The 27,613-nt window shown below is 39.8% G+C and overlaps 1 protein-coding gene across 3 annotated transcripts in view; it reads left to right on the forward strand.

Annotated features, from left to right (window-relative positions):
* Positions 1-27,613, forward strand: part of PREX2 (phosphatidylinositol-3,4,5-trisphosphate dependent Rac exchange factor 2) — a 189,763-nt gene that overhangs the window by 52,220 nt on the left and 109,930 nt on the right. For all 3 annotated transcript variants that reach the window (XM_069779486.1, XM_069779487.1, XM_069779488.1), the window contains exons 5-9: positions 1,451-1,555; positions 4,374-4,475; positions 6,229-6,390; positions 16,259-16,392; positions 21,656-21,759. In XM_069779486.1, the coding sequence (XP_069635587.1) occupies positions 1,451-1,555; positions 4,374-4,475; positions 6,229-6,390; positions 16,259-16,392; positions 21,656-21,759 (607 nt within the window). The remainder of the gene's footprint in view (positions 1-1,450; positions 1,556-4,373; positions 4,476-6,228; positions 6,391-16,258; positions 16,393-21,655; positions 21,760-27,613) is intronic.

Below are 27,613 nucleotides of genomic sequence, written 5' to 3' on the forward strand. Positions count from 1 at the left end.
AAGAATTGCATATGCTGGGTAAAATATCTCCATGGTTCTGGACTGTGAAGGTATTTTACTTCTCACAACTGCAATACCTCCACAAGTATATTTGTATGTCCTGTAGTAATTGTTTTCTAGGAGTGTTATTTTTTCCTGTTGGAGCAAAACAAGGATGTCAGCATTACAGAGCTGTGCAAAATCAGGACAAGTTAGTTTGCTTTCAGTTGTAGACCTAACAAAAAGTCTAGGTTTCATTGTTATCTCTGTTTAGAGTCCCATTTGTTTGCTAAGTCTTTGTTTATTCATTGTGGAAGGAGAAAATTTTTAATGGTTCATAGGAACATTTTACAGCAGTTGAGTTTTTGACTCTGCAGAAGTATGGATCATGTTTGCAAACAAAATAGGTAATGATGTCAGTAAATATGCCACTCATTGTGCATTTTCTTCCTGTTTTTTAATCCTATGTTTTTTGTGGTAGTCCGGCCTCTGAAATTTTTCAGCAAAACCTTACAAAGTTCAACAAAGATACATGTAAAGTCTTGCACCTGGGAAAACATAATCCAGGAGTGCAGCACAGGCTGGGATCTACCCGGGTGGGGAGCAGCTCTATGGAAAGGAATCTGGGGGTCCTGGTGGACCACAAGCTCAATATGAGTGAACAGTGTGCTTCTGTGGCAAAGCAAGCCAACAGAATGCTGGGTTGCATCAACAAAGGCATCACCAGCAGAGATAAAGAAGTCATTATCCCACTCTACTCAGTGCTTGTCAGGCCACACCTGGAATACTGTGCTCAGTTTTGGTCCCTCCTATACAAAAAAGATGTGGACAGGCTGGAGAGGGTCCAGAGAAGGGCCACAAAGATGGGAAGCCTGCTGTATGAGGAAAGGCTGGGAGAACTGGGTTTGTTCAGCCTTGAGAAAAGAAGGGTTAGGGGAGACCTTATCACCATGTTCCAGTATTTAAAGGGTGGCTACAAAGAAGGAGGAGATGCCCTTTTTACAAGGAGTCACATGGGTAAGACAGGGATAATGGGTACAAGTTACTGCTGGGGAGATTCTAATGAGGCACAAGAGGAAGATTTTTCACAATGAGAACAATCAGCCATTGGAATAATCTCCCCAGGGAAGTGGTGGATTCCCCAACATTGGACACTTTTAAGATTTGGCTGGGCAGGGTGCTGGGCCATCTTGTCTAGACCTTTTGCCAAGAAAGGTTGGACCAGATGATCCTTGAAGTCCCTTCCAACCTGGTATTCTATGATTGAAATTCCCAAGTGATGGTTCCAGAATGTTCATAATTCTAATTTGAGGCTGGACCTCAGATAATAAATGTAGGAGGAAGAGCTGACCTTCCAAAATGAAGACTATATTAGCTATTCAGCTTTGAAAAGTGTTCATTCCGTGTTTTATTAATTAAAAAGACAATCAAAATGGCAAGTGAAGAACAATGTATTTCTTTGTTTCTGCAGAAAGAGAAATTCCGTATCTATGATGAATACTGCAGTAACCACGAGAAGGCACAGAAAGTTCTGCTTGACCTTAACAAAATAAGAACAGTGCGGACGTTTCTTTTGGTAAATAAACTTTAAAGTGGTGTTCTAACTTAGTATTTTTTGACTGGGCAGTGAATTGTTAGCATTGTCACCTCTACCATGTAACAACTACAAGCACACCTGCAAGCAGTTAGCAGGCAGTTTCAGCTGGGGGTGATGTTTCCAGAGGAACAGGTTGTGTACGTCGTATTTTTACTGCTGCACTTGGATCCATGCATAATACAGCATTAGGCAGCGTGCCTTGAACTTGCTGGCCAAGAGACAAGGGTGTAAATCCAGCTGTGTCTGTAGAAAGGAAAAAGAATAGGATAAGATATATGAGGAGGGATAGGGAAAGAAATTATAGAAAGGAAGCTGAAAGACTCATCAGAACTTCTGAAGAGAAGGTCGATGTTCTGGTACTGTAGCCGCAGCTGTGCCAGACAGAGAAATGTTTTGTTATGGATCATAGAGTAGCCATCCTGATCTTAGATGCTGACTTAATCTGAGGTCAAAAGAAATAGCTACACAATTAGTCTTTCACTTTATAGGACAAATAAGGAGGTGTTTTAAAATGTTAAGTATGACAGTCCTCATGATTTTCCCACAGCAAAACCAGTTTCTGTGTAAATACTGAGTTTCCTAGTAGCTGACATTAGATGTTAAAAAAAGGGTTCAGTGTGGAATGATTTTTGTGTTTTCCTTCATGGTGTCCTGTGGTAACAAGGTCAGCTTTGAAATGTGGGGCCTACTATATTAGAACTTAAATACCTGAGAAGATGCTCATGGATATGGTATCAAATTTCGGAGTGATCAGATCTGATTATTGCATTTTGGGACTGGAGATCAAATGACACTATCAGCAAAGCATCACAGGTATGGTTAAAAAAAAGATGATGCCAGTGATGGCAGTATCACAAATTTGATTTGATTTCATTAACTATTTTTAGTATGCAGTAGGCTTTTACTACTGCTGTTGACAGAGTTCTTGGTGAAGTTGCCCTATTGCAGCTCACTACATTTTTGAAAGATACTGGATCTGACGCCCTTCCTAGCTGCATTTATTTACAGCCAAGTTAATGAGCATTGTAGGAATTTCCTTATTGTAGGGGGGTACTGGGTGACGTGAAGCGCCATCTGCCTTTTTGCTAAGAGTCTCTTGTTCAGCAGTGTTCCATTCACAGTTAAAAACAACTTCAAAGTTGTCCTGTTTTTCCTCAGCGGTTGACACAGTATCGTTCACCTTGCCCCAGATTGAGGAGCTTCACACACATGGTTCTTGTATTGGGAGCAGCATGGCCAGACTCAAGAAGAAGGGGTGAATGCTGACTACAGAGACAAAAAGCAAAATACTCCGGAGAAAGATTGCAAAGAGCTTGTTTTGTGAGAAAGGATGCCAAGTGTGCAGTTGTGGCAGTTCATGATGTGTCAGTGTCATGTACTCCTGGGTGCATGCACAGGGCTTTCACATCTGTTTTGGGTTCCTCGTAGATTCAGGACATGTCTGTAGAGTAAGCAGCAGCAGTCTCACCTAGAGAACGGGAGGTCTGACTGCACTTTGAAAGTACAATTGAAGCCTTCTAGCCAGACAGGACAATCCAGGTCATTAGAGATGTGATTATCTATAAATAATTGGGGGCTGAAACCAGACTTTTGAGCCTTTAAGTATAGAGGCAGTCATAATATAAATCTATAGTCTTTATTGCCTTTATCTTGCTTGGTCTTTATCAGTAAAGCTTTTTTGTTGGCAGGTTAAGTGAGATCCTTTGGGATAAAGGATCCTTTAGGCTAAGATAGAAGCTAGTTAACCATGAGTACAAAGCAGAGACTTAAGGGTGGGTGTAGAGATCCCCATAGCAGCACTGGTTATGGGGTATGTGCATTGTGAGTTACATGCTGAGTGGAGTGGCCACCCAGTTGTGTAGCCTCTGTTCCATCAATGTGTCTGCATCCAGACTTGTGGCCTGCGTCAACCTACCATCTGGCCGTGTTAAACTACTTTTGTTTAGTGTCCTCAGTTTAGACATCTTGCTCTTTGAAGTTGTAGATTATCTCATACCATTGCATCACAATGCCTTCTGATCTCTCCATAAAATAATTTTCATTGTTACTTTAAGTCTTTATGTACTTACACTTAAATTCCAGCAATTCCAAATATTTGCTGTGATGTCCCTTGCATGCTTCATTATCCCAAATAGCCCTTATTCTTTTCTCTGTCAGCTGCTTTTTCATGGATGTTTCTACCCTGTATTTCATGTATTCTCTGTTTCCGTAGTTGGATGTCTTGTCAAAACTAACATATTCTTTAGCCCATGACTACGTTTTTTTTCATTCATTGCACGTCACATTTAAATATAGAAGCATGTAAACAGAACACTTTTTTTTTTTCCTGTGTGTGTATTAGGATGGCCTTGTTCAAACATTTCAAATCGTCTTTGATGCTACTTAGTGTTGCAAACACACCTTTTGGAAGCAACAGCACCTATAGCGGTCACCCTGAATTGTTTTTATTTTTGTTTGTTGAAGTATGAAAGCATATTTTTAGCATTTTATTTACTGTCTGTTATTTTTAAAATTTAAAAAAAGCCCGCTTTTAATCAGACTGGATGAAGAAGGTACCTAGGGGAGATGCCTGCATAATACCATTGTGGCTTCCTTGTCATGTGTGATAGTCAATGTCCCTGCCTGTGCATGTGTTCAAGCATGTTCTTTTGACAGTCTTGCAAACCTCCCTCATTACATATATGTATACAATTTATATATAGCTTAGCTAATATTGCTGTGTACATATGCCCTTGTCTTTATTTCTGATAATTTTCTCAGGATTTTTTAATAATTTGTAAAACTATTCATGCTCTAGAATTGCATGCTCCTTGGAGGACGCAAGAACACAGATGTACCATTGGAGGGATATCTAGTAACGCCGATACAGAGAATATGCAAGTATCCCCTTCTTTTGAAGGTACTTACAAGATTTTTATTTAGGACTTTATACTTTCTATATAAAACTGGTTGCTAAGCTTATTTCCGAACTGCAGGAACAATCTGTCTAAACAGTGAATAATCTCTTTATTAGATACTGGACCCAGACCTGCTCTCATTAAAGCTAGTGGCAAGTCTTCTGACATCAGTATGAAAAGAACTGAGGAGTTTGGCTGGGTCAAGATGATTAGCTCCCTTCTGTGTCTAGTTGTAAGGTTGTCTCTCCATTGTTAAATGGAAGTGAGCCATTTAAGGAAGTTAAATGAGACTGATTTCAGCTGGGTTTGACCATGCCCTTGCTTAAAATGCATGGGATAGCAGAGTTTGTTAGTGACATGCTTTGATGATTCTAATTTACCATCAGCAAATGGCAAATGAAAAATATTTATGAAAATGATTTGTAAGAAAAACTGTAGAGTAACAGTAAGATGCTGTAGGTGGTTCTATGCACACTTATGTTTATCTTACTGTTACAACTTAAAAATTAATGACAAATGTTGAAGTGCTGATAAACCTCCGAGTTACTGAAATTTTTCCATGTTAGGAAATAAAATAATACAGGAAAGTAAATATTTAAAGTAAATATTTAAAACAAACTTTTGCTTAACTAAGATCTAGTATTGTTTATTGTGTCAAACTGTTAGAGAAAAGCCAAAGCAGATTCTGCTCTAGAAGCTACTTGAAACCTGATTATTGGACAGTATTTTTCACAATGCGTGTGTGAGTTTAGATCTGAAACATTGCCAGTTGTGAGGCATATGCATTTCATTGCACTGACATAAAAACCTAGAAGTAAACATGTTAAAATTAAGTTTTTTAAAATAAGTTAAAGAATATAATAATTGCAATGAAGTTTGAGTCATCCCAGATATCTGTGGTTTTACAGTTCCCTTGGCCTATTTTAAAATTATTTTTATATTCGTTTTTTTTTTTTGAATGAAGGATCTACAGACAAAATGGGAAAATGACTAATGAATTACTCTAGGGGGCAATGAAATGAATATATTTATGTTAAATAAATTTAAATACAGTGTGTGGTGGCAGCAGGGTTAGGGCTCCAGAGGAATGTACCCATGCCTCAGTCAGGGTATATGCACTGCAGGCAGTCCGTAGTCATTCCAGCTGTCAGTGGGTGGTTGGTAGTTTGAGATGGCAAATCTCAGATGAATACTGGCAACTTCACTTTCGTTCTTTAGTATGGCTGCCATTACCAGTAACCATCTGAAATCAGTGAGTCACCTAAGCTATTGTTCAGTGCTCTGGTGTATTGCACTAGATTAAACAATAGCGTGGAGCTAAAGGAGCATATTTTTTTCCCCTAAGTTGCAGGAAAGGAAGGTGTTAATTTTGACATAAGTAAACTAACATTTTTAATCAGAATTATCCTTGCTGTTGATTAGTTCCATCCTGTGGAATATAAAAAAACAACACAAAAACCCCACCAAAAAATGAAGCTCAACATGAAGAAACATTGTTGGGGGAAGAAAGTAGCTGAAATGCAAACTTGTTACTAAGTTGTGATTGTTTTTATTGTTAGTAATATATTTCTCTGGGTTTTAGTGTCCTACTAGGACACAACACTGGAGGGTTTATTACTTTTTCACCTGGTAAAAGAGAAGTCTGGCTACTTTTTGATTTTGTATCCTAGTCGATTTAAGTCTCCTGTAATGTACCTTTAGAAATCAAAGACAGGTTTCTTTTTTTTCCTTTTTTTTAAAAAAATGTCTAAATAGGAGTTACTGAAGCGGACTCCAAGGAAGCACAGTGACTATGCGGCACTAATGGAAGCCCTCCAGGCCATGAAAGCTGTCTGTTCCAACATAAATGAAGCCAAGAGACAAATGGAAAAACTAGAGTTTTTGGAAGAATGGCAGTCTCATGTTGAAGGATGGGAGGTACTGTCGTAAGATTTGTTGCTTTGTATATTGAGGAGGGAGTAACAGTTTTCAACAAGCATATATTGCACTTGTTATTGTGATCCTGAGGTACTGTCACCTCCTCAATTCTGTGAAATCACAGCTTTTATTTGGGATCTACTCTGTAAATTAAGTGTTGTCCATGACTGAGCATCGTTATATAAAATAGCAGGCTTCCAGGAAAGAGGGCAAATATTTAGGGTTTGACTTAGAACGTTGATCATTTACATCAACATGTATGTGTGCACATATACACATCTATAAATCTTAATATAACTGCTTCTCTGATTTTACTGCTGTCAATGCCTGCCTAATAGCATTTTGTCTGGTTGAAAAAAATTTGATTATTTATTATTGATTAAGCACTGAGTCTACAAGTTTTTGTCAGCTTGTAGGTAGTCCCTTACTATTGGCTGAGCTAAACTAACATAAATGCATTCAACAGAATCTGTGTAAGACTTGTTGGGTTTTTTTAATTGTTTGCAAATGGTAGAGCTTTAATGCTTTAGTTTTGTGAAGAAACCATAGGTCTGTCTCTGAGTTAGAGTTTTCCACAGTAACCAGAAGAGCCATCCTTCCCTCTAGATAACAAGAAGATCAAGTAGTTGTAGCACCAGAATCTTCCTTTTGTATTATTTTGAGCACTGTAATTAGTTTATACAGAAAGATAGTTGTAGATAATGAGTGTATCATTAAATTGCCTTAGGTGTTCTGTATTGAAATTTCTCAGCTGCCAGCACTGAGGTGAGAGGGAAACACAAGTGAACTCCCAGTAAAAGAAATATAAATCAAGCAATGTAGACATTTTTTAAAAAGTCAGTTTGGAATATAATACACAAGATTTTTTACTTCAACATGGAAGTAGTTCTTTGCTTTTTTTGAATACTTTGCTCGAATGTGCTACTTCTCTTCCTAAGAGAGCTGCTTAAGAACTAGAGGAAGAGATTTTATCCCTTTAAGCTTTGTGGAAGGCTTGCTGGCAGGAAAAGTTAGCAAGAATAATGTATTTTTTGCACGTTAGTCTGATAGACTGAGACCTGATCTTTCAGCTATGTAGTGGGAAATGGCATTTGTACAGTGCAGAGAAAAGAAAGGGTGAGGGACACTGATAGGACAGTGAATCAGAGAAAGCTTTGAGATAGACCTGTCTGAACTTTAACTGTCAGATTTCCCCAGGAAGTCTGACAACTGAAAATTAGACTATTGACTAGAAGAGTCAACTTTTAAGCGGATATTCATAGTAATAGATAAAACAGCAGAAACAAAAAAGAGTTTCTACAGAGCTCTGTTCCCTCCCTACATCTCCTGCTTACCACACCTGCTGTTTCTTGAACTTGTTTCTTGAACTTGCTGTGCCTAAGGATGCACTCTGCTTCTGCAGCAGTGGATTCAATCTCACCCTGCTTCCAGAATGGTTCAGCAGAACAAGCCACTATCTGAAAAAGGCATAAAAATTACACAGAACAAAGAACCGCCTGAATACTGCCCGTGACACTGCAAAATTATTTCCTGTCTGCTCCACATGAAATCTCCTGATGTGTGGACGTATGCATACCTTTGGGGGGTTGTTAATTGAGTAGTGTGGGAAGGTTTGATTCTTTCTAAGCGTGGATTAAGCAACTAATTTTACTTTAATCAAAAGTCTTTGTGTTTCTTCAGTTCATTTGTAGGATTTGAAATGTGTCACCTAAGGTATTTTTCCTGTGTAGCAGCATTTTCAAGAACCGCTCTTCCATTTCTGTAATTGGGGTAGGTATAATTTAGGGCAGAGAAGTCCTCTTATGCCAGAGTTCAGGGCACTGTAGTCTTTTGGTACAGGACTGTCACTATAACACAATCCACAAAAATTCACTGTGCCTCAAGAGAAGGAATTTTAGCAAGTACAAAAGCTATATAATTGCTTGTCTGTATTCAGATAAGCCTTTCTGCATTTAGTTGTAATCCTCAATCTCAAAAAAAAAAAAAAAAGTCATTAAAAACAAATGACCGAGAGTGTGTACTCATGCCATGATATTGTTCGTAGGATTTTGAAAAAGAAAAGACTACTTAGGTAAAGTAAACCTCTAAATGTTTTAATTGAGAGGAGGTCTGGTTGACTTAACGCTTTCCAAAAGAAGCAAATAGCTTAACAGCTGCTTGTTTAGATTAGGTGAAAATAATTTTCTTTTTGTAATTAGCTTGGACTTGCTGTCATCAGCAATAACTTGAAAAGATTAGTATATGGGAATATTAAAATGCATTAGACATGCTTGTGCAATAACTTCATGATAGAAGCAATAGCAAGTTAAGTGCTTACGGTGCTGAATATTTTATGGCAATGAAATTTGTTGAATAATCCTTATTGCCTATCACTGAGTTTACTCCTATTCTTTTGAACTTTTCAATTAAGTTTTCTACTGCACTATAGTGATTAAAATTTTTCTACATGCTTTCAGTGCCTGAGTCTTACAGGTATTTGTCAAATCCATCTTAATGAACACACTCAAGTATGAAGTTCCAGTATTATTAACTCAATGCATTATTAGTCATTTAAGTTAGTTAAGAACTGACCTCAAACCTCTAACCCTTAAAAGGGAATCCACTTTCCTGCATTAAGTTTTTTCGGAGTCCTTAGTAAGACATACAGTGGTAAATATGTTTGCTGTTGGAAATATATTAACAAGCGAAGGTAACAATAAGGAAGGGTAACAATATGGACAGAAGCATGTGAAACATAGACTTTTTCGCTCTGTGCTCAGAATGTGTTCTGTGAACTGTAACATAGTAATTTCCTTCCAACCTTGGTGGTTTTTTTGTTTGTTTGTTTTCTTTGTTTTCTTTGTTTTTTGTTTTGTTTTGTGTCGTCCCGTTCCGCCCCCCCCTCCCCCTTCCCTGATTTAATTTTAGGATTTAACTTGTGCTTGAACTCTGAAATAGTGCCATTGTCTTAAAATAGTATGTTTTCAGTAGAATTATGTGGTGTTTATTTTAGTTTAGCTGATCAGGTTTGATGTTATCATATGGCAACCACAGGGTGCCTAATGTGGCAAAATTGCCTTGATCTTAGTATATGCATCCTTTTCAAACATAATATACAGTTAGTCCTTGAAATGGTAAGAGTTGCAGAACGTGTATAAGAGCTAACAGTATTTTGAATGATTCCCAGCAACAACTACAAAAAAAATCTCTGAATGCAATGTATGAGACTGGATATAATTAAGTAAACATCTGGTTTTATGCATCGCCTAAAAATAAAGAGGCAAACTTGTTGGAGATTTCCTTCCAGAAGGAAATGCTTAGCACATTGCTTGGCCCCAACTAGAAGGAAAGGGAAAAAAATAAAGACTATTTTTAGAATCTGATCAAAGCATGACTTGAATTCCTATACATAAGTGTCATAAAAAGAAGCTTGTGTTTGTTATGATAAAAATACAGATTCATGGAAAAATGGAACATCTGTTTCAAGAAAGAAAATTTTGAGTACAATGACTTTCTCCCTTAATTTCCTAAGTGGTTAAATTTATTGGCCTGAATTCAGAACTTGTGTAGGTGGCTGTCTCAGCTGGAGAATGGCTCAGCAGCTGAAGGAGTCTGTCAGTAAAATTTGCGTGGATGTTTTAGTGAGAGAAGGAAAAATAAAATTGTTGCATTTGTTGTAAGCTGGAAACCAAACAACCCAGTCTGAGTCACAGGCCAAGTTAGTGACAATAGCATGGGGTATTCTGTTCCTTTCTGTTCTACCATATCATCAAGTAGTATTTTAATAGACATATCTTGTTTAAACTCCAGAATTTTTAGCCCTTTCCCCTATTTATTTCTGTTTCCTATGCCCATGTACAAGTATTGAAGAGTAAGTTAATATCTGTAATTTCTGACGTTTATCACTGTTAACGAGCTGGCCACTGAATCAGTACGGTCAGGCCTCGATGTTTGACTGGAATTTGCCCAGAATATGTAGATAAGTAGCTTTTGTAACAAACCAACAAATGCTGCTTTTCATCTTACAGTAATAAAGGTTATTTATAATGTCAGAGATGGGTATTTAGTGGCTTAAGGATGAAGGGGATATCGTTTTAAATTTCTTGCATATAGTCTCCTTTCCATGCATTTTAAATGCATTTATTTTGTGATGTGGTCATGGTAGCCCACATTTCAGACCTCTTGCCTGAGCTGTTGCCTTAGTGGAATGATAGGTGACTGACTGGCATCCAAACGTTGTTAAAAGCCAGTTTTACCTAAGTAGCCTGCAGGCTCCGAGATCTTACGGGGTATTCATTTCCTCACCAAATATCCTGAAAAACCACATTCCTTGGTGCCAGTGCTACCCACAGGAGAGGACTGCTCTAGAGTTAGATGTTTGGAGTCTTCAATGATTCAGTAGGATAGATGGAGGAAAAACTAGTCTAGATTCACAGTATAAGCCTGCTTTGCAGGTCAGTTTTTTCCAACTGAATCCTTTATATGTTTTGTTGGAAGATGATTAAAACAGGTTTGTTTCTACAATACTGTGGTGGGTTGGCCCTGGCTGGATGCCAGGTGCCCACCCAAGCCACTCTATCACTCCCTCCCTCAGCTGGACAGGGGAGAGAAAATATAACTAAAAGCTCCTGGGTTGAGATAAGGACAGGGAGAGATCACTCACCAATTACCATCATGGGCAAAACAGACTTGACTTGGGGAAATTAGTTTTTAGTTTAATTTATTACCAATCAAACCAGAGTAGAATAATGAGAAATAAAATCAAATCTTAAAACACCTTCCCCCCACCCCTCACTTCTTCCTGGGCTTAACTTTACTCCCAATTCTTTCTACCTCCTCCCCCTGCAGCAGCGCAGGGGGACAGGGAATGGGGGTTGGGGTCAGTTCATCACACGTTGTCTCTGCCGCTCCTTCCTCCTCAGGGGCAGGACTCTTCACACTCTTCCCTTGTTCCAGCGTGGGGTCCCTCCCATGGGAGACAGTCCTCCATGAACTTCTCCAACGTGGGTCCTTCCCACGGGCTGCAGTTCTTCACAAACTGCTCCAGTGTGGGTCCCTGCCACAGGGTGCAGTCCTTCAGGCGCAGACTGCTCCAGCGTGGGTCCCTTCCATGGCGTCACAAGTCCTGCCAGAAAACCTGCTCCAGCGTGGGCTCCTCTCTCCGCGGGTCCACAGATCCTGCCAGGAGCCTGCTCCAGTGAGGGCTTCCCACGGGGTCACAGCCTCCTTTGGGCATCCACCCGCTCCGGTGTGGGGTCCTCCCTGGGCTGCAGGTGGATATCTGCTCCACCGTGGACCTCCGTGGGCTGCAGGGACACAGCCTGCCTCACCTTGGTCTTCACCATAGAATCATAGAATCATTTAGGTTGGAAAAGACCTTCAAGATCATCGAGTCCAACCATCAACCATGCCCACTAAACCATGTTCTGAAGTGCCTTGTCTACGTGCTTTTTGAATACCTCCAGGGATTGTGACTCAACCACTTCCCTTGGCAGCCTGTTCCAATGCCTGACAACCCTTTCGGTAAAGAAATTTTTCCTAATATCCAATCTAAACCTCCCCTGGCAGAACTTGAGGCTCTTTCCTCTCATCCTATCTCCAGTCACCTGACAGGAGAGACCAGCACCAACCTCACTACAGCCCCCCTTCAGGTAGTTGTAGAGAGCGATAAGGTCTCCCCTCAGCCTCCTTTTCTCCAGGCTAAACAACCCCAGTTGCCTCAGCTGCTCCTCATAGGACTTGTTCTCTAGACCCTTCACCAGCTTCGCTGCTCTTCTCTGGACACTCTCCAGCACCTCAATGTCTTTCTTGTAGTGAGGGACCCAAAACACAGTACTCGAGGTGCGGCCTCACCAGTGCCAAGTACAGGGGAACAATCACCTCCCTGCTCCTGCTGGCCACACTATTTCTGATGCAGGCTAGGATGCTGTTGGCCTTCTTGGCCACCTGGGCACGCTGCTGGCTCATATTCAGCTGGCTGTCAACCAGCACCCCCAGGTCTTTTTCTGCCAGGCAGCTTTCCAGCCACTCTTCTCCAAGTCTGTAGTGCTGCATGGGGTTGTTGTGACCCAAGTGCAGGACCCGGCACTTGGCCTTGTTGAACCTCATACAATTGGCCTCGGCCATCGATCCAGCCTGTCCAGATCCCTCTGTAGATCCTTGCTATCCACAAGCAGATCAACACTCCTACGCACCTTGGTGTCACCTGCAAACTTACTGAGGGTGCATTCCATCCCCTCATCCAGATCATTAATAAAGATATTAAACAGAACTGGCCCCAATACTGAGCTCTAGGGAACACCACTTGTGACCCACCGCCAACTGGATTTAACTGCATTCACCACAACCCTCTGGGCTCGTCCATCCAGCCAGAGTGCCATGGGCTGCAGGGGAATCTCTGCTCTCCCCCGCCCCCCTTCTTCACTGACTGGTGTCTGCAGGGTTGTTTCTCTCACATATTCTCACTTCTCTCTCCAGCTGCTGTTGCATAGGCTTTTTCCCCATCTTAAATATGTTATCACAGAGATGCTACCACTGCTGATGATGGGCTCAGCCTTGGCCAGGGGCGGGTCCGTCTTGAAGCCAGCTGGCATTGGCTCCATGGGACATAGGGGAAGCTTCTAGCAGCTTCTCACAGAAGCCACCCCTGTAGCCCCCCCCACTAACAAAGCCTTGCCATGCAAACGCAATACAAATACATGGCATTTTCAAATTGACATATTACAAAAATGCTGGTTTCACTGAAAATACCCCATCAGCTCTAATTGCAGGTAGATTAAATGTATAGAAACATGAATTGTAGCATAGTAGTAGTGATTTTACATTTAGGTTGAGCAACTGTATGATGTTCCCTTGCAAGCACTGAGTATAAATGTACATATTAATAAAAACTTTGAAATAGCAAATTACTTTTCACGTTCAAATTGCTCATATTTGAGATTTCCCTGGTAGTTTTGATTCAAACATTTAATGAAAATGTGTTTGTGTTAGAAGGTTTTGGTAATATTTGTTCCAAAAGTATTGCTTGTAGGTAGTGTAGTGCAGTTTTAGCTGTGCAATAGATAGCCTCACCTGCTTCTGGGACAAGGGTGACCTCTCATCCATTACTGCAGCCTTGAACCTTCCCCCATGAGGGGGACAGCTCGGAGTTGGATAAATGAATTATCCTACTGGGCTGGGTATCAACTGTAGCTTGGTGTTCCTGCTATAAACCTGTGTGGAGGTTCAAGGTGTAGCTGCACCCTTCATGAAAGCATTGTTATAGTCAGTCCTCCTTTGAACTGCATGGTGGATATGGCAGTGCTTGTGTGCTCCCTGCTTTATCCTTCTTTGGGCATGTTTTTCATCCCTCAGGGATGTGGTGGAGAGGAGTGTTTACCCCAGGTGTAGAGACAGCAGTGCTTTCACATAATATGCCTTTCCTCTTTTCTCCCTTTCAGCTCCATGCCCACCCAAAGTCTATGAACAGGCTGACCCTAACAATGTAACATAGTCAAGGGGGTGGCAGGGGATTTTTCTGCACTAGCAGTGTTATGTAGGACAGCCAGATGTGACTTCTGATGCCGTTATCTTGTTCCCTTGGACTTCAGCAAATAAAACAGCAATAACAAAATTCACTGACCTGCGGCCGCACCAGCATGGGTTGTGATCTTGTCAAAAGGTATCCGATAAGTGAAGTTAACACTGTTCAGTATTTGGATGGGAGGTCTCCAAGGGAAAAAAGTGTCTCTAGAACTTTTTTTTTCATCATCTAGCAGTTTATATTAGAAAAGGAGAAAAATGAAGAGGAAAACAATAGTAAAGGGTAGTAATGTGATACAGATAATACTCACTGCCATGTTGTAATGTTGAACTTGAGCCATGAATGAGATGAATCTTGATAATTCAGGTAGCCTGAATTATATGCATTTAAAATATGTATAAAATATGGTATTTATGACATGATGCTGGCACAGTAGCAGATTTTGCTAGGACTGTAGGGAAAAGGTTATATTTTTCTACAGTGAAAATGAAATTTTACAATAAAAAGAGAAAAAAAATTTTTATAAAACCCATTCTATGAAAAAATACACCCTTTCATAGAACGCTGAAACTGCCAATTCAATTTTGAAGCCTTAAACTGAATTTTTTTGGCTTCCCTACAAAAAACCCCCAATTTTCCAGCAAAGCTGAAGTTTTCTGTAAAAATAAATCAAAAACCTTTAAAAAAATCCAGCCTTTTAAAATGCAAATTATTACTAAGTACTATTCCAGCAAATTTCAAAAACATATTGTTTACTCTTTTTAATACACAAAAGCAATGAATTAGAATGGAAAGAAATGATATGCTTTTCGGTAGTTGTGGTCAGCAAGCATTAAGTGCAGCCCTAATTTATGCTTAATTTATATTACTGAGTGTGTTTTAAGGTGTTTCAGCTTTTGGTTTCAAATAAAAGTATAAAATTGGTATGCCAGCTTCTGGTGCTGATGCTGTCTTAGAAAGGGAAGTATGGTGTAGTGGCTATAGGTGACATTCATTTTTGGTTCATTTGATCCTAAATGGAAAAAAAAGCGGTTAGTTAATGCTGATACCGAAGCTGCTTTATTTAGAGACCTGAACTGCGTTCCTGTGATGGTTGTGCAATCTCTCTTATCATCTCTGTAAACAGACTGCATTCTCCTTAGAGCAGTCTGAGCTATTGCTCAATATTCTGGGCTGTGATGTACAAAGGATGAACGGTAAGATGAAGAGCTGAGAGCAGAACCCATGATTGCTTCTTGGCTCTTAATTGAACGCATTTTTTTCTTTGGGGTACTGTGGTTAGATCAAGAAGAGGAAGTAACTACAGCTATTGTAGGCGTAAGTCATTCAGAACATATGTAGATTAAAGCAAAGTCCTGGATTTTGCAGGTTTTCCAAGCTGACTGTTGACTGCCTCAAGTTAGGAAACTCTTCAAACCATGGGTGTATGCTTGATGCATCCAGCACACATAATTGTCAGTAGGATTGCATGGCTGGATGCGTATTGCATATGGACAGGAGCTCTGTCCCACAGGAGCATGACTTTTCTGAATAGCAAAATACACCTCTGAATTCAAGGCAGGCTTCCTTGAGAGGTAAATTTCTCTTTATAAAGCATAGAAATGCCATGATGTTTTTGTAGAAATATTTTGGGGAAAGTGTAATACTTTGTTAAAGTTGCTTCTTTTTCATTAACCTTTATGAAAATGCCTGCCGCCTTTTCACATGAAAGAGTGATCTGCCTTGAAGCAAAAATGAGGCATGGGATGTTTCATCCCAAACATTTAAAGCTTAGCAAAGTTCTGATGTCTTCAGAGTATGTTAGGGGAAAGTATACTAGATAGTCTTAGTTGTATGTTAGCTTTGCCTGAGTTTTAAATCTTGCTGGATTTTGATTTTGTGTTTAGCTTAATTTAGTGTTGAAGTATATACCCTTAATGATGTTCAAGTTCCAGGTTGCTTCAGCTTCAAAGTTCATCTTGCCATAGATTATGTCTTGTAAAGCCCCATTTTCAGACATTTCTGACTAAATAGTAAAGTTACTGAGGATAAGATTTATTGTGTAAAGCTGGCCTGATTTTTCAGGTGCGGTCTCATGCACAGCTGTAATATGATTTGGAAACTTTAGTGATTAGACTTTATCCATTCAGAAAAGCCACAAACCCTCCCCCCTAGTTAACGGCAATACTAAATGAGTACAAAGCTGGTGTTAAGCATCATTAGAAATTATTATTTAATTACAATGTAATAAATTACCATGAGTTTTATTCTTGGTGTTTCCAGAGAATCATTATGGTTGTGAGTTTGTATAAGAAACTTTTCCTTAATTGGTGCAGAGTCCTTCAGTTCTCACAGAATAAAAAATAATCTCTTTCCAATTGATTTTAGGGGTCCAACATCACAGACACGTGCACAGAAATGCTGCGAAGTGGACTACTACTGAAAATTTCAGCAGGAAATATCCAAGAGAGGATATTTTTTCTTTTTGATAACCTTTTGGTCTACTGCAAAAAAAAGCACAGGTAAATGATTAATTTATACTTTCAAAAAGAATGGATTTTTCTCACAGTAGAGCTAATCCTCTGTGTGCTGTTTCATAAGAATACTTGAACAACACTGAAGTGTCTACTGCAGTTAATTGCAATATAAAAGTCACCATTTTTAGAGGAGACCTATCATCCAAAGAGAAGTGTGTTTAATTCAAACATTGGAAAGATTTTATACAAATGCAGAATCCAAATGGTGAAGTGCAGGGAGAAAGAATCTGTTTTGTCAGTCTTCCACAACAGGTTTTATGACAGCCTCACGTTCTTCTAGAAAGGGTAAACAGACTGAATTTTTAGTTCACACAAATTAGTAGTGTAGCTTATGCTATAAAATAAGTCTCTATAGATTGAAGACTTTCAAGCCTTGTATTTCTAATTGGGGAAAACAGCCAGAAAGCTGCTGCTTGCTGCGTTGCAAGGAGCAATTCCTTAGTTCAGCAACAAGCTTCTGCAATTAACGTTCTGTGCTCTTATGCTTCCGAGAAATAAGGGTTCTCCTACATACAGGCATCCTTCTTGAAACAGCTTAAATTTGTCTCTTTGATCCAGAAAATGTTTTTGAGTAACTACTGAATACATATTAGTGGACAGATGCTTGATAAATTCCTAGATACATGATAGACCTTGAGTATGATCTCCAATAGCACTGAATACCATTATCTTTGCCTCTGCCTTTGTACACTTGTGGATGGTGTCAGAGGAAACTCCACCATTGACCTCAGTGTCTAGTCAAGGAAACTGTCTGCAGCTGCTGAAACTGTTGTTTCATAAATCCAGGTTCCACTGTCATCACTACAGCCGTGTCCATAGGATCAGTGCGAGTGCTGTAAGATTTTCAAGGGTAGTTCCAGATTTGATAGCCAAATTTCATCCTGTTTTTCCAGTTGTCTTTTACCAGTGCCCTGGATTGTCTGTAGCATCCAGGTGAAAGATGTCTTTCTCTGCACCTATAATACCCATTTGTTTTGATCAGTGCTCTGGCTTGGCAGTGGTCACATGCCTGTTATAGGATGGATCCTGGCCCAGCTGCTTTTGAAGGCTATACATGAGAGGATGGTCAAGTGCAATGTTAATAGCAAAATGTACGTTTGGTGCATTCGGGTGAAGGTAGCTGGCCATGCAGTCCAGCGTGTGGGAGCACCCAGCACCATCAACTTTAGGATGAAAAGGTCAGGCAGCCTTTGTGCCTTAGTGATTTCCCCCTCCCCCACTGCTTTAGCTGTGTCTGGGGAATAGTGTGTGCTGTTAATCCTCTTCTTGCTACCTGTTCCTGGTGGGGTTAGATGAGAGGGAAGGAGATTTGAGGGTTGGATAATAGAGACCAGAACTCCTGTATATGTGTACCACAATAGCCGTGTGTTGTGTAGTCTAGTTACAACCTCAGATGTATATATACAAATACAACCAGCAAAGTAAATGGAAATTTATGCATAAAATGCATAAATCTGAGACCAATTTTTAATTGCAGTGTTAAAATCTTACTAGCAACCCTTGTTGCCTGCTGTTGTATATAGTATGTATGTGGTATTTTTCACATGAGTTTTTGCATAGGACTCATCATTCAAAGGTATTATTTTAAATATTTTAAAAATCATTTTTCCAAATAAGTTTATACTCATTTTGTCATACGTAAGAGCAGGTGGCTAGGGGATGGATATCCCTTTTCTCTCCTCTTGTACTAATTATAGGGAAGCAATCACCCCACTGTACTTGGTACTGGTGAGGCCCCACCTTGAATACTGTGTTCAGTTTTGGGCCCCTCACTACAGGAAAGACATTGAGGTGCTGGAGCGTGTCCAAAGAAGAATGATGAAGCTCGTGAAGGATCTAGAGAACAAGTCCTATGAGGAGCAGCTGAGGGAACTGGGGTTGTTTAGCCTGGAGAAAAGGAGGCTGAGGGGAGACCTTATTGCTCTCTACAACTACCTGGAAGGAGGTTGTAGTGAGGTGGATGTCGGTCTCTTTTCCCAAGTAACAAGCGATAGGACGAGAGAAAACGGCCTCAAGTTGTGCCAGGGGAGGTTTAGATTGGATATTAGGAAAAATTTCTTCACCGAAAGGGCTATCAGACATTGGAACAGGCTGCTAGGGGAAGTGGTTGAGTCACCATCCCTGGAGGTATTCGAAAGACATGTAGATGTGGCGCTTAGGGATATGGTTTGGTGGTGGACTTGGCGGTGTTAGGTTAATGATGATCTTAAGGGTCTTTTCCAGCCTAAATGGTTTTACGATTCTGTGATAGACTTGTGGTAAAATCCACTGTAGCACCTGTAGATGATCTTGCTGAACCAATATGTGGGGAAAATCAGACTCAGTATGTGGTGTAGAAAGCAGAAAGTGGTAGTAGTGGAAAGTAGCCATCGACCCTATTGATCAAGAATGTCTTATAAGAACCTCTCTATATTGTAAAGCTGCTGAGCTTGTTCTGCAAGAACAGAAGTGGACCAGAAATGCTGTTTTTTTCCAGTGGGTTGCTACTGAAGCTGCTGGCTAACCCTGAGGGAGGTTTAAAAATCTTCTTCCCCAGTGAGTATTGTTTCCTCCTACAGATTACTCTGTTAACAGGGAAGAATTTACATGTGAGGAGATAGGTAATTTATACTTCACTAGCTATACTAGAATCAATCCTTTGTTTTTACGTTTCAACTCTTGCTTAGGTTGCAGAACTCTTGGAACTATTGAATATGAACCATTTAAGATCATCATGATTATATTTAGTGTTGAATACTGAATTTATTTCAAAGATATCCTTCTGCAACCACTCAGTTTCATTTTTATGTAGACTGGTTAAATACAAACTCATGGTCTTTTAAAAATTTCTAATTTTTGCTATATTTTGTTGTCTGGCAATTACAATTAAATTACTGATTATATGGTATCTCTTCACTTGTCCACCACTAAGTTACATATTTTTGTAGCCATATTCCAGCTACAATGCACTATTGGATGAAAATCTCAAAACACATGACAGGTCTATTATTTCTTTGGTTTTGAGCAATTATGTCCTACGTGTCATTGGCTACTACCATGGTGACATCTCTGCAGACATGAGAATAACTCAATTTAGAACATAGTTTCAGAGTTTATGGCGGGAAATGAATTGATCATATGACAGCAAGATACTTCAGGTATTGATGGCAAGTAGGTAAAGAGCGTGTTGCTCACAGGAGGTTTGCATTTTGGAAATTTTACAAAAATTGTCCTATTTTTATGGTATGAGATATTTTATGTAATTTTTAAGCATCCTTTTGCTGTGGGGTTGTATAAATGTGGATTGCTAAATTTGGGTTCATAGGTACAAAGGTGTCGTGGTTTAAGCTCAGCTGGCAACAAAGCACCATGAAGCCACTCGCTCACTCCTCCCCCTGGGTCCCAGTGGGATGAGGAAAAAAATATAAAGAAAAGCTCGTGGGTCAAAAGGACGGGGAGGGATCACTCAACACTTACGGTCACGGGCAAAAGACAGGCTCAACTTGGGGAAGAAACAAAATCAATTTACTACAAATCAAATCAAAACAAGGACAGTAAACAAGGAGAAGTAAAAGCAAACCTTAGAACACCTTCCCCCACCCCTCCCTCCTTCCCTGCTCAACCCCACTCCTGATTTTCTCTCCCTCCTCCCCCCCAGTGGCGCAGGGGGATGGGGAATGGGGGTTGGGGTCAGTTCATCACGTGTTGTCTCTGCCGCTCCTTCCTCCTCAGGGGGGGGAGGACTCCTCACCCGTCCCCTGCTCCAGCGTGGGGTCCCTCCCACAGGAGACAGTCCTCCACGAACTTCTCCAGCGTGAGTCCTTTGCGTGGGCTGCAGTCCTTCACGAATTGCTCTGGCATGGGTCATTTCTGTGGGCCGATCTTCAGGCGCAGGTTGCTCCAGCGTAGGCTTTCCCACAGAGTCACGGCCATCTTTGGGAGCATCCCTCTGCTCCAGCGTGGGCTCTTCCCCGGGCTGCAGGTGGGCATCCGCTCCCCCGCTCCCCTCTGTGGGCTGGGGGGGACCAGCCTGCCGTCTCACCAGGGCTGCGGGGGCATCCCCTCCTCCGGCGCACCTCCTCCCCTCCTTCTGCACTGACCTCACTGTCTGCAGAGGGGTTCCTCTCACATTCCAATCCCCTCTCCACTACAGTTTTTCCTTCTTAACTCTGTTCTCCCAGAGGCACTACCACCCTCGCTGATGGGCTCGGCCTTGGCCAGAGGCAGGTCCCACTTGGAGACAGGGAAGCTTCCAGCAGCTTCTCACAGGAGCCGCCCGTACTCCCCCACTACCAAAAACCCCACCACAGAAACTGAAAACAAAAGGTCACTAGAGTTACTGGATTTACTTCACTTTGGAGAGAAAAAATATGTGATACTGAACCTTCATGCTTGCTGCTGTTAAGCTTCTCTTTTAAATATATTATTCAGTTTTTGAATAACTTAGAGTTACTCATTAGACAGAAATGACTGAGAGGAAGGTCATTTTCTGAAGATTAGTACCTCTCTGGAGTGAGTGAAGGTCAGAATTTGGTGATCATTAATACTCAGGAACTGGCCTTTGTTTGATACACAGTATTAATTATCATTATAGGCAAAAATGGGCAGAAAATCATCCCTGGCTTATCTGAGGTGGAAAAACCTGCCTAGAACTGAGGTTCTCAAAAGGCCTTGACTTCACTAGGAACAGTTATAGCCGTGCAAAGTGATTTGGAATATATCGCTGTGAAACTGGCACAAAATTTCAGCAATTCTTAATTACAATTCTTGGTTAACCCTTATGTGAGGAAGGAAGAATGTTGTCTTCATTCTTCCATGCATAAATCCCATTTATGAGGCTAATGTGTGTAGGTCAAGATTTATATCCAAAGGTGTTCTTATTTCATTTTTTCAGTCATGCTACCCTTGTGTTGAATTTCTTGACTACATCAGTTAGGAGAAAAGATCGTCCCAATGCAGTGTTTTGTCTTTGATGGCAAACAGTGGCGTATAGGTACCAAAGCGTTGGAACAGAGCTTTTACAGAGTGAGACTTTCCTGATAAACTCTCATGTCTGTCAGCAATTTGCAGCTTACTCTTACCAGAGGTAGCATCTTTGCATTTGCATCAGCAGTGTCCCATTCAGCAGTGGTTTCCACAGTTCAACTGCACATGTATAAATGTATTTTGATTTTTACAGTAGTCTATAAATGCTACATGTACAGGTAGCGGTGCAGAAACATAGAAAAATGTGGTGGATGACATGCTCATCTGCTCTTTCTTTTATCAGGCGACTGAAGAACAGCAAAGCATCTACAGATGGCCACCGTTACCTTTTTCGGGGCAGAATAAACACAGAAGTGATGGAAGTAGAGAATGTAGATGATGGAACAGGTGAGTATATTTGTGTTGCTCACTTACAGAGCAGCCTTTTGTGATGCTGAAATCAAATGCGGCTTCATGATTTCTTTGAGAAGGGAGGGTGCTCCCTGTACTTAGAAAAAGTTGCCACTTCAAAAGCGCTGTATGCTCATATGAAAACTCTGCTTCTGTGACACATTATTGCTTTCATACATTATTAGCTGGGCGGTCATAGATGACTGTTTTATGCTAACATGAACAGAGTAATAAAATAAGGTGACATTTATTGCTCAACGGAAATCACATGTTTAACTTTACTTTACAGCATTCCAGTACTCTTTAAGAGGTTATCCCTAGGTATGTGATATATTTGTAAAAGCAAATGGAAAAGTTTACCTCTGTTGGAATGAAACCTGAAACACTATGAATGCTGATGTTGTAACATAAGTGTTTAAGAAAAAAGGAAGGGTTTTTTTTAATACCTTTAGGGATATAATCCATATGATTGCTTGAAATTTTCCTGACATATATTAGAAAAGTGAAAACGCAAAGTATTCCTGAATTGAATTTGACAGAAGTGTCAATATTTGTTTTAGAAATTTGAGTTTAACCTTTGAGCTTAACAATTATTATTTCCTTACAATTAATAAAGAAAACCTGAAACGTTTAAATATTTTGGGCTTTTTAATGTAAAACTAAAAAAAAATAATATGGGAAGCTTGCAGTGGCATTGCAAATACGTAGGTCTGGAGGAAATTTCTGTGAGTTATATATTACTTCTGATTTTAAAATAGCATTAGATTTGCCCTACATCTACTGTGGATTCCAAGCATTTCTTACTGTAGTTTCTTTCTAAAATTGAGCATTAATGACAAGGATTGTACAGCTTAAGCTTCATAGAAATCCTTCATAGGAGTTAAATATTTCTTAAAAATTAAGATTTTTTTTTTTTTTTTTTTTCCCCTAATCTTGAGTTGCTTGCTTTCAAAATAGTTCGCTCACTTCTTGTTCTACTGGTAGACTTGGAGAACAGTTTGACTGTTGGTTTTATTGCAACAAACTAGTTTATTGGAAGGCTGTTGTCTTTCCTCTGTATCTTCTTTTCATGTCTTTCAACGTTTTGTCATGGGTTGTGTTTTCTAAGTTTTTATTACTTTTTGTGTCCTTTGGAGTTTTGTTTTGGTTTTTTTTTCAGTTTGTTGGCATCTTTTGGATTACAAGGGGTCGAGAGCTGAAACTTCACTGGTGCCAAGTTGAACAGAATAATTACTGTAGTGCGGCACGTGGGATGTTTTTTACTAATCCCAGGATTGTTTGGCTCTTCTGAGAGCTTTATTTTTCAATTTTTCAGTTTGTGTTCCAGAATACCACACCAGATCCTTTTGTGCAGTACTGGTGCCTATCCCATTATATCTTATACTGTGTTAATGTCTGAGAGTAGGTCCTAATAATTATTTTCTTGTCTGTACTGAATTTTAATCTATTTCCACAATTTATTAAACGTTTAGGATTCATTTCATGTCTTCTTCCCCAAAGCTCTTCCAATGCTTCTTGCCTTGGTTCTATGAACAAACAATGTTATTACTGAACCATTTAAGCTCTTGATAAAACTAGTGGAAAATACTGAACATAAGGTAGAGCACCATGGTGTCACACTTGATTCATTCTCTTTGTTTACTGGACATTTTTTGTAAGACCTCCTTGACATCTGTTTTGGGCTATGTCCTTCACCAGGCCCACCGATTTAGTTAGTGATTTAGAGATATCTATGGGTACGCTGTAGCGAATTTCATCAAGCTTTGTTGACTTTTCCAACCTAAATGATTCTATGATTCTATGACTTGAATATAATTTATCCAATATTCTATGTCCCGCTGCTTCCCTTTTCTGGCCTGTATTCCTACCCAATTGTTGGTTTTATTTGTATGAAATCTCAGTTAGTGCTTTGTTAATGCAAAAAAGAGAGTTGAGTGTTTCAGTCTTTTGTGTCATGTATTATTTGACTACCTTTCATTTATTTTCCTTCATCTTCCTTATACATGCTTTAGAAATAAAAGACAGTTTTCCTGTTTCCATTATGTCACTTTCTAAGACAGCATCTCTTTACTTGTAACTTTTGATGTTTCTGTGGCCACAGAGGATTATACTCACCATCTTCTTCCTGACTAGTATTCCAAGAATTCTGTAACATTTTCTTTCACTGGTTCTGATCCCACATATTGCCACGCTTTTAGTGTTGGCTTTAGCAAATATTTCTTCCTTCCTCCTTCCATGACTATCCTGTATTTCTCAAATCTGTCCTACCTTTCTTCATTTGCTTGTTCTAGCTATCCAGTCCTTGATCTCTTTCACACTGTTCATTTTCCCTCCTGCCTGTTTGCTTTCTTCCTCAATGAATCTTCAAGTATAATTTGGCTAAGCGCAAATGGTCTTCGTCTCCACTCCAGACACCAGTAGTCTAATTTCCTCCAGCCACAGGAAATTTTACTGCTGTCCCCATTTCCCATAGCCTTGCATAGAGTACTGGAGGCTATCATGCTTCTTTCCCACTTGCTCTCCTAAGCCATATCAAATCTTGTCATTTTTATATATGCAGCATTTCTAAAACCTGTCCTCCTTTCCACACTTCTGAGACATCAGTTAATGGTTTGGTTATTTTGATTTCTAGATTATTAGAGGTGGTAGATGCCCCATCCCTGGAAACATTCAAGGTCAGGTTGGATGGGGCTCTGAGCAACCTGATCTAGTTGAAGATATCCCTGCTCATTGCAGGGGAGTTGGACTAGATGACCTTTAAATGTCCCTTCCAACCCCAACTATTCTATGATTATTCTTACCTGCTTTTTTTTTCACATCCCCACGTTTTCCACCTTCTCCATTTCAGTTTGTCCAATATCCTAAATTAATTTTTTCTTGTAATTACTGCTATTTCATCCCTACTTTCTATGGTTCTCTCTGAAATACGGAAATATCTGTGTTATTTCCCTGGCCTGTGGCACCTTTCTGCCCTTTTCTTGCCACCCCTTCCCTTTTTTTTTTAAAAAAAAAAAGAAAACAACCTGTTTTCCTTCCTTTTAGTCAGAAGTGTATTCACTCTCCTCACAATGATACTTTTTCTTTCACTCAGATCATGATGCCCTTCTTTAACTTTCCTCTGTCTTGGTTTCTGTACTGTTCTTATTTGTTGCACCCAGACGTCTTGTTTCTCATCTCCTGTAGTCATCGGTGTTTGAACTGTAACCCGGTACTATTCTGCTGCGTTCTTTTTGTCTCATCTCATTCCCAAGTATAGTAATCTGGTTGTCTAAGCCTCATTCACGTTAGCTTTGCATGTGCTTTCTTTGGTATGGTATTATTTTATTCTCCTTAATCATCTATCACTTTCTGTAACTCTTAATTTAGAGTGGAAGCTCTGAGTGCAGAGTGCTTATATTTTCATATCTATGCATGACTCTTTCTCATGGACTCTTCATGGGGCTCTTTATAAACATTAAGGACTTTTGAATCTAGATGATACTTCCAGAGGTTTTTACTGTAGATTTTGGGATCCTCTGCTCACTTGGTATAAGGAACCATAGAGCTCCAGGGAACAGGGTAACTGAGAGCATTTGCTCTCAGCGTTGATAGATGTAGGAATGTGGTCTTCATTGTTTGTAAGTAAAAGCACAGAAATAGGAAAACAGATTCCCAGTGTGGTTTATTGTCATGCTAATGACATGCCTACAGAAATTAATAAAGGTTTTTCTGAAAAGCAATTTTTCTTTCATGAAATTAGGCCTGGGCTGAGCATTACCATTGGTGTAAGATTTCTTTTTTGTTTCAGCATCATGAAGCACTCTGCCTTTTTTTGATTGCACTGATTAAAGTGGAATGCATATTACTTATCAGGGCAGACTGTTTGTGTTCTTAAAACAATGTGGCTACACAGCTACTTGCAAGTGTTACAAAGGTGGATATATTGTGATGGTATTGTTTTTTCTGTATTCGGTTTTTAAAATTCAGTTTTGAGAGAAAAGTGTATTTCTAAAGGCATTCACCAGCCATTAAATGAATGTTACTCAGTTTATGAAGACAAGCACTGGAGACTTAGGAAATACCAGATTTATGGTTGCTTATACTATCTTAGTTCTGTCCCGTGTTGTCTTGAAATGAGGCATGAAATAGAAAAAACACTACATGATAATAGTAACCAGAGACTGCATCAAAAAGTATACAGCAGAGGAAGGAAATTGATATTATGCAGCAATTATTTCCTTGGTATTTCTGAGCATCAGTGCTCCTAACTAAAGTCTGAGAAACTTAGAAGTACTTCAATACAGAGATTTCTGTTTGTTTTTTTTTAAGGGAAGAAAAAAATTCTGTTGTATATGGCTGTAACAAATTGCTGCTTATGCATCTCTCAAAGGTTTGAGTCTTGAATTTTGAACAATATATTGCAGTTCAAATGACAAGCTTTAATTTATTACCAAGTACCATTAGAAGATGAGGTAATCTTTTATCACCTTTTCTTGGGAAGTCAGAGGCTTAATGATTTGTTAAGCATGCTTGTTCAGACTTCGCATGGAGCAACTTGAAGTCTCATGCTCCTCTTCTTTCTGTAACTATCATGTCAGGTTTGCAAATCATTTGTTTAGCCTGACTGGCAGCTGTGATTGCCTTCATGTGAAGAGTGTGTATATATCCTGTGCAGCTAGCCAGTCAGAACGTGCATACCTTGTGGCTGGCCAGCCAGCATATCTGCAGCTTTTGATCAGATTTTGTCCAATAGCTAGTCTGAAGAAGGTATGAGTTTAAATAGGATGATAGTGTAATGCAGAAATGCTTTTCAGGAGACTATGGGCATGAGTGTATTGGGGAAAAGAAATTGCTGATGGGAGCCTTGGACGATTGTAGTCATGGGGAACACAGAGAGCCAAAGAGAAAGCAGGGGTGTTGCTGTTAAAGGCAGAGGTTGGTCAAGCTGGGCATCACAGGAGTGGGTTACTATTGCAAAATTGGGCTGTAGCTACCCATTTTCCTCCACCTGACCTCATTGCTACCTGTATACATTAGGCAGTCTTAGTACCTAGGTAGGTGATTGGGCTTTTCACAGAATTCAGTTTGTAGTGGCATGAGATAAATGTGGTCAAACTGCCAGCCCTCTTGGCCCTGCAGTTACAGACCTTCAGATGCCAAGGACGCTGTATGTTTAAAATGTCCTTTCTACACTGAGATATTCAAGTGGCTGGATGAGCCATTTTTTCTGAATTAAACTACTAAGTTTACATCAAATTTCTGTCCGGAGTGAAATGAGAGGATCTAAATCCGCTTGTGAATCTGAGCCATCATTTTTTAAGTTTTTGGCCACAATTTTAACTGCTAGGGTTCACTGCATTAGAGATCATAGTATTTGCCTACATAACATGGGTGTTGTGATGATAGATATGTGGTAACAAAGACCACAGGAAAAATATCACCCTGTAGTTTTATATGTATTAACACTAACTTAATAAATAAACAAAAAAGTGCAGCTAGTGCCATATTGCAACGTTTATAAGTATATGCTTAAATAGTACAAAGGGACCTTAACCTTCCTTCCTCCAGTAGTGCTCCTGCCTCTTACCTCCTAAGGGCTGCAGTCTGTCAGCTGAGAGCTTGTTTGGGGCTTCTTTCTTTTCCCTGACTTTTGACTCTGATTTTCTGACAGTGCCTGAATGATACGATGGCTAGTTTTCAAGAAACAGTGCTTTTAAAGGGACAAAGGATATTACACATAGGTTATGTGAATAAATATATGATAAATAAGTAAGTAGTATAAATGTGATGTTGCAAAAATTACTTCATTTTTTTCCCCATCATAGACTTGCTTGCACTTTCTTATACACTTTCAGTACTAGAAAGTTTTGTT

The sequence above is a fragment of the Haliaeetus albicilla genome, chromosome 3 (assembly GCF_947461875.1).
Source record: "Haliaeetus albicilla chromosome 3, bHalAlb1.1, whole genome shotgun sequence".
NCBI classification, from domain to species: Eukaryota; Metazoa; Chordata; class Aves; order Accipitriformes; family Accipitridae; genus Haliaeetus; species Haliaeetus albicilla.